Source organism: Nannobrachium achirus, assembly GCF_963921795.1.
Source record: "Nannobrachium achirus genome assembly, chromosome: 18".
Classification (NCBI taxonomy): Eukaryota; Metazoa; Chordata; class Actinopteri; order Myctophiformes; family Myctophidae; genus Nannobrachium; species Nannobrachium achirus.
In genome coordinates, this window is record NC_137825.1 from 22459625 (window position 1) to 22472958 (window position 13334).

General features: G+C 39.8%; 1 protein-coding gene across 1 annotated transcript; it reads left to right on the forward strand.

The window, feature by feature from the left end:
* The first annotated feature begins 1447 nt into the window (after positions 1-1447).
* Positions 1448-11677, forward strand: ghitm (growth hormone inducible transmembrane protein). Its single transcript, XM_080747754.1, has 9 exons — positions 1448-1499; positions 2184-2356; positions 4975-5077; positions 5839-5950; positions 6364-6505; positions 7391-7499; positions 7858-8046; positions 10191-10362; positions 10895-11677. The coding sequence occupies exons 2-9, from the start codon at positions 2213-2215 to the stop codon at positions 10977-10979; spliced, it is 1056 nt and encodes a 351-aa protein (XP_080603880.1). The 5' UTR covers positions 1448-1499; positions 2184-2212; the 3' UTR covers positions 10980-11677.
* The last annotated feature ends 1657 nt before the right edge of the window (positions 11678-13334 follow it).

Consider the following 13334-nt stretch of genomic DNA (forward strand, 5'->3'; position numbering starts at 1 on the left):
GACCGTTCTACATGATGAGTACTTTTACTTTTGGTAGGCTACTGTAAATATATTTTGTTGCCAATACTTGTGTACTTTTACATAGTCCTTTAATTCTTTTTAATAATAAGAGTAGGCTACTTTCCCCCACCACTGGCCTACAGTCTCTGCATGCATGCCACAAGCCACATTTTGACATTAGGTTATAAAGTGGAGCCCATATATTTTGAAGCACTATACAGCTAATTTGACTTACTAAAGTAAGGATTGTAGCTACTCTCTCTCTCTCTCTCAAAATAATAATAATAATAATAATAAACAACAACAAAGTGTATTGCAAATTAAATATCTTCTCATAAACAAAATACTGATACAGCAGCCCTATGCTATTCTATTGCTATCCATGCAATAAAGCTGTACACACCATTCTGTGAAGAAGCATCCATCCATCCCACATGATATCCATACAAGTGGTCAGGCTTTCCTCAGCGCAGGTCTCCAGGTGAAAGTTAATTCCATGTCGTTAATACTTCGCAGTATTATGCCTATGGCCGGCTATTTCACTTTTAAGACAAAAGAATCAAAAGATCAAATCCAAAAGAAATGTTTACCATGCATTGCCCCGGTGAAAACTTAGACGAAAACATGTTCTAAAGTTCTCTGTGGGGGGCTAGCTATCATAACATGAAGTGATCATACGGGCTACTCTCCCCTGTGCGCTTGTTCTCCAATCTGTCTAAACTGAATGGCAAGGACACCGCATGGATCATTCAAAACCGTGCTGTGGCTGTGGTCCCCCCCAAAAAAGTCTTGACATGAGGCACATTGACAGTGACAACTAACTCCTTTGTATATGAAGTTGTCCTGTCCTATTACTCCTATATGAAACTTCAGGGAAAATGACAAAACTTGCAGACATTGCCCAGATATAGGTTGCCGCCTGGACATTAAACAAATATCTTTCATTTATTTACGTTTTAAAGTGATTAAAAAGCCATGTATGGACGTTGTGAAGATGTAAAGAAGGGAAAAGAACACCACCTAGTGGCCAAAATTGTTCATTGACTAAAGTTTTTTGCTCTGAATAAAAACCAAACAGCTGCCTGTGAACTAATTTGCTAGCCAAGAAATGTGTTAATAGTATTTAATTTTTATTGATTACAAAATGATATAAAAAGCTGACGACAACAATAACAACAACAACAACAACAACAATAATAATAATATCTTACAGTAGGCCTAATGTAAGTTGAAGCTTAGTGAGTGAGCAGTCTGAGCACCAAGTTACATTTTAAGTAACTTATTCAAAAGTCAAATACATCTCTCACTCACTGCACTGACGAGTGACGACCTCTCTGAAACTGTAGTTTTCAGCAGTCTCAATGAACTACAACACCCATCGTCTGTGCCTTAATGATGACGTACAATGTATGGGACAGAAGAATTTTCAGGAAGGTTGCAAAACAATTGCGTCAGTTAGTTAGCAACGCACTGTCGTAAAAGGTGAAACAGCTCTCTTGGTATGTAACAACACGGGCTCTTATTTTAGCATTTTTATCGTGTTGAAATGAGCAAATGTGCAATATACAGTATTGTGTTGTATTTAACAGTTGATGTGTTTTATATACGCCATTCTGAAGTCGCTGTCCAAAGAATAAATTAATAATAGCCAGCTAGCTAGCTTACTGTTAAGGTTAAGGCTAGGCGTTACACAGTGTTCTCCAATACATGTGTAAGGCTACATTGAATAACCTGGTTTACTATTACTGTTTAACGAGCTAAAATATGTATCTAATAGAGATGTAATCATGTATTTATTATTATGCAATTGTATGATGTTATCATTGTTATGTATTGTTTTGACCAGTGGTGGTAAAAGTACCCCACATTGTTTTACTTAAATAAAAGTGCTGCAATGTATGTAGAAATACTCATATAGCCAAAGTTAAATAGGCCTGAAGTGCTTAATAATCCAAATCTACAAAATAACTAAAGTTCTCTAATAATTTTAGTGGTGTAAAAATAATAATAATAGGCCTACAAATATATAGGCTATACACAATATTTGTCTCTGAGATGTAGTGGACTTAAAGTAGAAGTAAAAGTAGGCCTACTGGATAAATTGGAAAATACTCCAGTAAAGTAAAACGAATGCCTCAAAAAATCTTTTGACGCATTCATTGTGCTTATTTCTTTATTGACAGAGTGATATAGAACACGCTGATCATTGACCATGTTGGTGGCGAGGCTGACATGCCTGAGGAGTCTCCCCGGGGTGGCTGGGCTGCGTCCCATGCTGACTCACGGTGGCACCCTGTCCCCTGCCCTGAGAAGTTCCACCCTGAAGGCTTGTCCACCCCTGCTAAAGCCTCATCAGGTAATATACAGTAGGGATGGGACCATATGAACATTTCATATCACGATTATTGTGACAAAAGAAATCGCGATTTACGATATTATCGTAATAATCAAAATCCATTATCCTGGGGCGGAACATTTGCCAAAAAAAAATAGCAGATCTACAAGCTCACAACGTGTCGCGTCGCGTTGTGAGCTTGTAGATCAGCTATTTTTGGGCAAAGACATTAGATAGAGAGTGGAAAAAAACGACTATCAAGTACGTATATTATAAGTGCCTTTTACCAATTATAGAGGGTTTATGTGGAGGACGATATCACGATAAATTAAATCTCCACGATACGATTATTGTGAGTGTTTTTTATCACGATAAACGATAATATCGCGTATCGTCCCATCCCTAATATACAGTAACATCTGAGTCATGGTTCACACACAATAGGATTGACATGCGCTCAACTGGATTATAATGACGGGGGCAGATTCTCGAACATGCAGAATCAAATGAAGGGAACATCCTCACATGCAACACGTTTTAAATGTATTGCATTTAAACTTTTAATACAAAGCAGAAGTCAAACAAACAACAATGTGTTTGACTGCTGCTATGCTTTAACAAAGACATGTTTAAAGTTTAAACTTATTTTGTGAGCACACATGTTATCTGAGTCATTATATAAGCTGCTCAGAGAATACACCCACTTCATCGGTGGTGCTTCCAGAACTGTCCAAGGTGGCCTGCACCCCTTTGGCTTAAAATGAAGACCTCAAGCCAATTCTACAAATGCCTTGTCAAATCAGTAGTTGTCACACTTTTGTCCACATTTGTCCATGAGAATCGAGCCAAATAAGGGTAGGGAAACCACTTAATAGTCAATTGAGAGGTTATAGGATCTATTTTCATCTTTGAGGAGGTGGGTGGTGAGCTCTTTGTCTTCATGATTAGATTTTTCAGATTATTAATTTATTAGTTAAGGACTTTGATAAGCAATTGCTGATTATTGAACTCCCTGTCTACGCAGTACACACCTGTCTCTGAGGTGTGCATAAGACCTTGCTTTTTCCTGTGATTATTGAACTCAAAACAGGAATAACAAAGCCTAGGAATGTGCCATGTATTTGTATATGGAGTGTAGGGATGGGATGATATGAACATTTCATATCACGATTATTGTAACGAAAGAAATCGCCATTTACGATATTATCGCGATAATCAAAATCCATTATCCTGTGGTGGAATATTTGCCAAATAATTGCAGATCTACAGAGCTTTGTAGATCGGCTATTTTTTGGCAAAGACATTTAATTGATAGAGAGTGAAAAAGGCTGTATTAAGTTTAAGTACGTATATTATAAGTACCTTTTACCAATTGTAGAGCGTTTAAGTGGTACCGGATATTAGGATATGCAGCTCGGCAAATAAAAGGTGAATTGATCCTAGTGCATGACGGAGGACGATAATTTTAAACTCCGCGATACGATTATCGTGAGTGTTTTTTATCACGGTAAACGATAATATCGCTTATCGTCCCATCCATAATGGAGTGGTCGTGTACCTACAGTATAGATGCCTCATTATATAACCCATAACACTAACATGTAGCTGAAAAGGCTGACCGTGATCTACAGATGATATGATTTTAATTCCGTTTGCTTTTCTTTTCTTTTTTTTTTATTCAAAGAAGCTTTACTGGCATGAGAAAACATAACGTTTGCATTGCTAAACCAAGTGTCAAAATATAATACAAATGTCTGCTAAACACATACAGCAGCTAGTAACACCTTTCTTGGAACAAACGGCAGGCATTCACTGTCATAAACAAAGTTGAATTATGCATGCAAAACATGGTGTGTGCCTGTGAATCAACTCAACTGAAGTTGTTAATTCACAGGCACACACAATGTTTCCTGTGGATTTCAGTGTAATCTGGTGCTCAAATGTGTTGCTTTAATCCGTTAAACCGGGAAAGCGTCTGTATCATTTTCGAATTTAGCGTTGGCTATTCTTCAAAAATAGCTTTTTATGATTAGATCCATTTTCCCTTCTGGGAAGTTCACGGCACAAAACATTTCCAAATGGGGCTAAATACATAGTTTGAGAACTAAACAGGGGGTCCGGGACCCCTAGGGGCTCCTCAGAGTTACTGGGGGTCCTCCAAATCTCCTTTTTTATATTAACCACTTGAACACTAGCGTCCATATTCTGAGAACTTTAGCCAAATGGTCAGATCTACAAGCTCACAACGCCTCGCAGCTTGTAGATCGGCTGTTATCGGCAAAGTGGTTTGGTGTAGAGGGGGAAAAGAGCAGTTTACAGTAAGTACAGAGTGAAAGATTAAGTTTATTAAGTATTGACCGTTCAAGTGGTTAGATATTTGAAAACACAAATTGACATGAATCCAAAATACAATGATGATTGTGCTGTCAAACAATGAAACTATACGGAATCTATGAAAAGGTTGTGGGGGTCCTTGCTTCATCTCTCTCTCAACTAAGGGGTCCTTGGCCTGAAAATATTGAAGACCCCTGTCTTAATGGGTTAATCCTTGGTGGATAGAAGGGGTTGATAATCATGGCGATCGTGTTCTCATATGACATGTAATGTAATGTAATAGATCTGACTTGTTCCTTCTCCAGGGTTATTCCACAAAGGCCAGATTTGGCTTCCGTCGGGGGAGGACCACCAAAGACCAGCTGAAAGAAGCAGCGTTCGAGCCAGCCACAGATACTGCCATTAAAAGTAAACATGAACACTTGTTTCTACTCCTGGCTAATGTATTTCTTGCCTCGAATGTTTTAAAAAACATTCTTTATTGTAAAACGAAACACTGACAATGATTCAGGTCTGCAGTCTCTGTCTCCGGCCTGTTTTTCCTACTTTAGCGGCCGGCCTGCCATCAAGAAATAACAGACTGAATGCCGTGACTGACCAAACAGAAATGAGCATTCAACCAAGCCTGTGTATAAAAATCACACCCGTGTGAACTGAGCGGTGGTTTACCCACCAACCCCCCTCCCCCTGTGTGTGTGTGTGTGTGTGTGCGTGTGTGTGTGTGCCTGGCCTGAGAACAGCGCCCCTCCCTTAACATGTGTGTTCATAAAAGGTACTACACCACAGGCTTGAGGCTACATACAGACCCACCCACATACATACATACAAACAAACAAACATACATACCTACACACACGGCCACGCTATGGAGACGGTGTGACCACCGCTCAAAAACTCATTGAAAAGTACTGTATTGGGGCGCCCGCTGGCCTGGTGGTCAAGGCGCATACCACATATTAGGCTATGATGCCTGCTGGCGTCGCCGGTTCGATTCCTGATCCGGTCGACCTTTGCCACATGTCATTCCCCATCTCTCTCCCCATTTCCTGTCGGTCTACTGTCCTGTCAAATAAAGGCATAAAAAGCCCAAAAACAAATCTTTAAAAAAAAAAAAAAAAAAGTACTGTATTGCTTGGTGTGTGAATATTTCCCCCTCTGTTTATTCACAGTTGACAGCATGGGCAGAATGATCCTGGCTGGTGGTGCTGCCGTAGGCCTTGGTGCTCTGTGTTACTATGGACTGGGCATGTCGAATGAAATCGGTGCCATTGAGAAAGCAATGTAAGTGTTAAACCAATCCCTCCAAGCCCAGTTTTCAGGCTTGGATTGGTACAAATGGATAAAATATATCATACAGAGCATGCACCTCGTGTATAATTCGATATTGTTGTCCTGTTATCTGACTTTCTTTCTATAATATTTAATATTCTGTAACTGCAAAACACTGGGAGCTTGTATGAAAAATAATTTCACTCACTCTTTTACGCCTGTACACTTTTAATGTGACAATGTTAATTTAACAGTATTCTTTTTATTTTGAGAGTGAGCAAAATGGAACCGCCCGTTTGGTTCCATGTTTACGCTCAGAGTTAAAAAAGGATGAATTAACAGTAACACACTCTGGATTTGACTGTGTTGTAAGAGTTTGATTTCCTGTTCATTTCAAGGACACTTGTTCTGTCTTCTCTGTACAGGATCTGGCCCCAGTACGTCAAGGACAGAATCCATTCCACCTACATGTATTTTGCCGGCAGCATTGGAATGACGGCCATGTCAGCTGTTGCAGTGAGCAGGACCCCAGCACTCATGGGTCTGATGATGAGGGGCTCTTGGCTGGTAAATCCTTCACTCACTGAATACATAGGGATGCTGGGGTTCACAGGGTTAATGTACAGTATGAGGCCCTTTAGAGTCTGATTTAGTTCTTACAGAATCCTCACCAGAACACATTGATGTCAACGGTTGGCCACAAAACAAAACGACTGGAATATGCTTTTAATCACTTATTGGTTAGCCACTTGTTAACTAACTGTAGTTAACCAGGGTCCCTCAGGGCTCTATACTTGGTCCACTTTTTCTCTCTTCAACAAATGTCTTCAGTGAATATAGCAGATCTACAAGCTTTTTAGTTAAATATTTTAAACACACTCCGACTCCGAGTAGTCTCAGACTCAGCTGGTTGTCCTGCATTTCTGGTAGTTGTTGACCAGAGTGAGAGCTGCTACAAAGTGAGGAGAACATTGCTGTGGCTCCATTTAATTTGATCCATTCCGAAGTGATAGATGTTTAATAATGAAGAAAAATTGGTGACATTTCACTCACATAAGCATATTGTCGGTTATCTGTCACTTTTCCCCATACTGGGATACACCAGATCTTTTATGCGCAACTAAAAATATCAATCTCCATAGAAACGCCTCACTCACTTCCACTCCCCTTTTTTTCCACACACCAAAAGAAAGAAACATTACATTTTCATTTTAAAGCTAAGATTGTTTTAACAACATTCTGTGGTTAGTTGTTTTTGTTTTTTAATTTGGACTTGACATAGAAGAAGCTACTGAATAACAGAATGTATGCAATCAACTGTGCGCTAACAGTGGTGACAGGTGGAAATAACCTGACTTGATATTTATGGGTTATTCATTTCTGAATTGCTGTATTTTATACATAGTGTTTGATTACAATAATCTTTATCTAATCCTTTTTTTTATAACTCAGGCAATTGGAGCTACGTTTGCCGCCATGATTGGAGCTGGCATGTTGGTCAGGTCCATTTCATATGAGCAGAGTCCGATGCCTAAACATCTTGCCTGGATGTTGCATGCAGGTAATTTAGATATTTTACTACATTTATTAATCAGTCCTGTATAATATTATGAGACTGAGATTTTGGATATACTTGTTACTACTTTTAAATGCTACATTAACCATTATTCATTTTTATCAAAAGTCCCATTGTGTAAATATTTTGTGGAAGCTCTCATCCCCACAATATCACTATTGAGATAATTGGTCAAAATGGCATGTGATTTTGACCATGTTACATTGTCCTTGGTTTTACTTCATTTGAACACTAGATGGCAGTGGCTGCCTACTGCTACTGAAGGCCACAACAGATGAGAGATGCACTTTGAGTGTTGTTTTGAATGACCCATTTGTTTGTTTTTCCACTGCTTTGATAAAAGGTGTAATGGGTGCCGTCATCGCCCCCCTCACTCTTCTGGGAGGACCCCTGATGCTGAGGGCCGCTTGGTACACAGCGGGCATCGTGGGTGGCCTTTCTACGGTGGCCATGTGTGCCCCTAGTGAGAAGTTCCTCTACATGGGTGGGCCACTGGCTGTTGGTTTCGGAGTGGTCTTCGCCTCCTCCATTGGTTAGTGCACCGTTTCCCAAATAGTGGCTCGGGACCCATTTGTCGGTCACGGACACATTTTTATGGGTCCCTTATTATTATTTTATTTATTTATTTTTAAATTATTATTATTTCAAAATATTTTCAAAATACTGTACATTCCCCAAAAAGCTAAGGTTTTGTTTATAGATGATCTAATAAGAAATTCCATGAATTTGAAAACATATGTTTAAGAAATAGTGAAAATAGCCAATCTACAAGCTCACAGTGTGGTGGCCCTCGCGCTGTGAGCTTGTAGATCTGCTGTATTCACTAGTTTGGGTGTACCGGGGCAAATGTCTAATTTCTCTTTTGGGTCATGGGCAAAAATGTTTGGGAGACACTGGGTTAGTGTTATTACATTTCAGAATTAATTTCCAACACCGCCCTTTGAATTGAATCTGAACTCTGTTTATCTTCCTTTTGAACAGCCTGAAACCATAATGTACACCGTGAAATCCTCAGTGTTCCTAATTGTTAGTTACACATGGATGATTTGTGGATGAAACATTTGATTTTGTCAGTTTTCAGGGTCGATTATTAATTCACCCTTTGTCAAGTCCCGCCCATTGTCCCGCCCCTCTTCGCACCTATTGGTTGCTGTGTCTAGGTGGGACAAAAGTCCTTTCTCTCCATCCACTACCACAGAAATTCAGTTGCTTTTTATTGTTATTCGGTGTATTCAATTCTCATTGTAAACTTGGTTTCAGTAAAAAGGAGCCTCTCAGGTGCAGTATAGTTGTTAGAAAGGTTCCAAGCCTGATCTAAGTTGACTATTTATTATTGTCCTTTAGTTCCCAACTGACCACCTTAATCATTACCACCTTAAGAACGGTGAGCGCTATTCACCTGCGCCACCTTAAGACACAATGCATTATGGTTCTCTCTCATCATTTCATGCCAGTAGCGGTGAATGAAAGCCACATACATTCGCTCGTCTACCAGTTCATTATTGTACAGTCCTACTGATGTGCCCGTGTGCGTCCATGACGATTGTAAGTGTATTATTTAGCTCAGTAATGTATGCTGTATTCTTTTACCATGCTTACTAGTGTTACGGGTGTTTTTCTCTGTGTTTGTTTAGCTCCGACGCTGGTTTGATTGACACTGATTGATTTCCTCATCCCTTTCATGTCAGAGTTTACAATGCGTGCCCTAAGCACATGTCTAGTGTATTTCTATATTGTCATGTAACGTGTAGCAGTGTGTTTGGGACTAGCGTGCACACATATAATGTTTACTACAGGTGAAACACTTGTTTAGCACCTTATTCAGCACGTCAGGTCTGCGGTCAGTTTGGCCATATGTGTTTCATGGGCGCCGCCATTACGTGCCGTCACGCAGTTGCGGTCGGCCCTTTGATGTCCAATTAAGGTTATTTAGCCACTTTAGAGCAGCTTCAGACTGCAGTGAATACTTTATATGAGTTATTGGTTATATCTGATCTTATTGAGCATCTTGTATGGAAAGGTTTATTGATTACTATTGTCTATGGTGAAGGTATAATGGACTCATTGTAAATCAGTGATATTCATGCCTAACTTTATATATAGTATGATAACATGTGTACCTCAGTGTATAGTATATGCCTACTATATTGCATACAATCTATTATTGCAGTAATGAGTAATGTGATATATTGTGATATATTTGTAATGGTATTTATACTCATACTGGTTATTGTTTCCTGTCTGTTTACTGCAGAACCACACACACACATGTCATTATCGCACTCAGTGCTGTACCACCAGTTACCAGCAAACCCATGCCTGTACCATACCTACCTGTGCCTAAAGACTCAGTAAAGCCACATATACCCTCTTCACTCTCCTGTCTGTGTGTTGTGACCGACGCCCCGGGGGCGAATAGAGCTAAACCCACATTGAACTAGTCCCCTATACAGTCCTTCACATATCCTCCATTACAATAGTGACTGGGCATGTTTTTAAATGTTTTTATTTCTCCAAAGATTATGTTACAGCAAATTCAACATAAAAAAGGCGGAACCAAGGCGGGACAAGGCAAAAAGAGCCTGCAGTTTGGTCAGTCAGGGACCAATCAGAAGGATAACAAAGGGTGAATTGTTTGGTCAGTTCTCATCCCCATGTATTTCATGTCCCATCCAGGATCGATGTTCCTGCCCCCCACCTCGGCGTTTGGAGCTGGCCTCTACTCCATTGCCATCTACGGTGGTCTGCTGCTGTTCAGCGCTTTCCTCCTGTACGACACACAGAAGATCATCAAGAGAGCAGAGACCTACCCCCTCTATGGTGTCCAGAAATATGACCCCATCAATGCGTACGTGATGCCAGAAAGCACTTTGCACATTTTTTTATTACTATATACGCATGAATTAAAGTTCTCAGTCGCCACAACTGATTTCAGTAATTCAGATTCCGTAGAAGCCAGCATGTCTTCTATGGAAGCATGTTGCACAGCGGAAATTGCAGATCTACAAGCATTTTTGGTTACTATTTTAAGATTAGGGCATTTGAAGTGGTCGAACTAGCAATATCATTCAGAAGCATCCTCCATAAAATTCTAATGGTCTGGTATATTTCATATAGAAACAAAGGCTCAATTTATTGTTACATCTTGTGTCTGTACAAAGAGTAAAACGTATTTTTATGTGTGTGGATTGTGGAAGTGGGGGATCCTTTCATACACAAATCGCACATTAGGACTTGGTCATACAAATATTTTAAGACGTGAGATTACATTTTCCTTTAATACAGTACTAGTAACTAGTATCTAATCTGATCTCTGACACATGGGATGGGGGATGGATGGATGTATCTTTCATTTATTTGTATCTTGTCTTTCCATACAGGTGCATGGGTATTTACATGGACACTTTGAACATCTTCATGAGGCTGGTGATGATTCTGGCAGGCGGCGGTGGCAGGAAGAAATAGATGTCACCTGTTCCACTTCAAGTCCCCTTCCACTTCCACTGAGTACACAAGCAGCATAACCAGAAGTCTACCTTGTTTTAGTTTTAAAACGCTATCCGACTGGTAAATAAACATAATATGCTGTGTTATTGCATTTTTTAGTGCATATTGCAATTTATCAGTCTAATGTTTAATTTACAATTTGCCATACGATGAAGATTTTCAAAAAATATAACATTTTGAAAATAGTTTATAGATCAGCTACAGCTATGTTTGGTATGTGATACCAGCGTTAGCGTATGACAAATTATAAATCAGATACATCAAGACAAATCGTTGTATATTGATATGGTTATAGGGAGAGATGCTGTTATCTTGATTCTGAAAGTTATGTTTGATGCATCCCAGGTTTGCTGGAGGTGAATCTGTCTCCTCTGACCCTGACTTGTTTATATTGTTCCTTATGTTTTCTATTTATTTTGAATGCACAGTTGTAACCCATTTCTGATTGGGGTAAAGAAGTTCAGGACATCTAAGCTCCTAACCATAAGTATGTCATATAGATCTGGGGATGCTTCTCTAGCTCTCACACTTATTAAAATATACAGCAACACTTATTTTCTTAATATACATTGAGATTTAACTTTTTTGCATCAGAGAATGCCATTTTGTGCACATTGTTTCAGTTTATGGGATCCAATAAAGACATTTTAAATGTTTCTCAGGTCTTGTCAGGCTGTTGTATTTTGATAAAGAGTCTCTCTAGGTCGTCCTCAGACGAGCCCTCCATCGTTGCTTCCAGTCATCCCGGTTCTCCATACATCCTGCCAGCTCGTTGGTGCTTTGCGCTCCTGCGTCTTTCTTGATTACGATCCACGTATGTTAGTGTGGGACGTCCTTGTGACCGGTGCCCATGTGTTGGTTCCCACAGCACCAGTTTCCTGGCTGGCAGCTCCTGGTGTCTTTGGCGAGTCTCATTCTCCTGGCTGCTATTTTATCGCTCACCCTTAATATTACAGCATAAAGAGTACACCAGTAGTATGGTAGCTGGCCAACACTGGGTGAGTAAATTTACATGAAATCTTCATACTGTTGCATTCTCTAGGTACTAGTGTCTGGTTGAAGTACATGCTAAATACAGTGCTAATTTATTTTTCACTCTGTTGCCACGTAGCAGTCCCTCTTGCTTTTATTTTGTAGGACTACAATGCCATTTTTGTGTGACAGTCTTGTGGCTTTATGACCAGATGTGGTTTACTGCTGGTACAAATCCATGTCACTGTCGATCAGTTTTATTTCCAATCAGACCTCTTGTCCGAACAATTAGGACCAAATAATTTAAAATTAACTTTTTTGTACCCTGGTGTTTAAAATGTTAACTAGGATTGGCTTGTCAGGCTGACATGACAAAGCCGACAGCCAAAGACAACCAATTTGTCATCTGTGGATAGCCACTTAATAACCAAAATATTAATTATGCATTAAATTCATACATTTTGACTTGTGATTTCATGAACTTATATAATGTTAAATTGTATTCGACCTCATTAGCTGGTGCCATAGCGCCCAGCTGGTCTTCCTGGAGTCCGTATTATAAAACAGAAAACAAATGCAAAAAAATGGCCCGCTGGCCTACTGGTCCAGGGCCCAGGCGCATACCACTTAGGCATGGATCCCTGGCAGACGACCCCATTTCCTGTCAGTCTACTGTCCTATCCAATAAAGGCAAAAAAAAAAAAAAAAACATTTTGATGCTACCATCCGGGACGCTGGGTTCAAATTCCAGGTAGGACTTGAAATGTATGGATAGAAAATGTAAAAGGTTTCCAGAAGAGAGAAAACATTTCTATCAAATACAAAGATTAGTTTGTTTAGAAAGATATTGGTTTGTTTACAGATTAAACTCCTGTGCTGTCCTGTCCTGTCCTATCCTGTCCTTAAAGCCCCCATGTGAGTCCTTAACACACACACACACATTTAGGCCTATTGTTCCTTTCCATAAAGCTTGAGTTATTACTACTATACTATACAATAGTTGCGTGACAGCATCGTTTCGCTCCTCAAAAATAGCAGACCTACAAGTTCACAAGGCATCATCATGCTTTGTGAGCTTGTAGATCTGCTATTTTAGGTGAACAGCGCCAGCGCTGAGGCATCTGTGTCTCTAGTGGGGCGGCGAGGTATAGCAGGGGGTCTGGTAACCGCATCATGCATTTCCCCATAGACAGTCTGTGTGCAGAGGCAGATGACAAAGCATTAGCATGGTAATCCTCTTGTCCACCATCTGGATGCTCTAAAATTAAATCTCAAAACCAGGGCGAATGCAACAGATGCAAACATCTGTAAATGTACAGGTGCGTCGTTAAAGTAAATCTA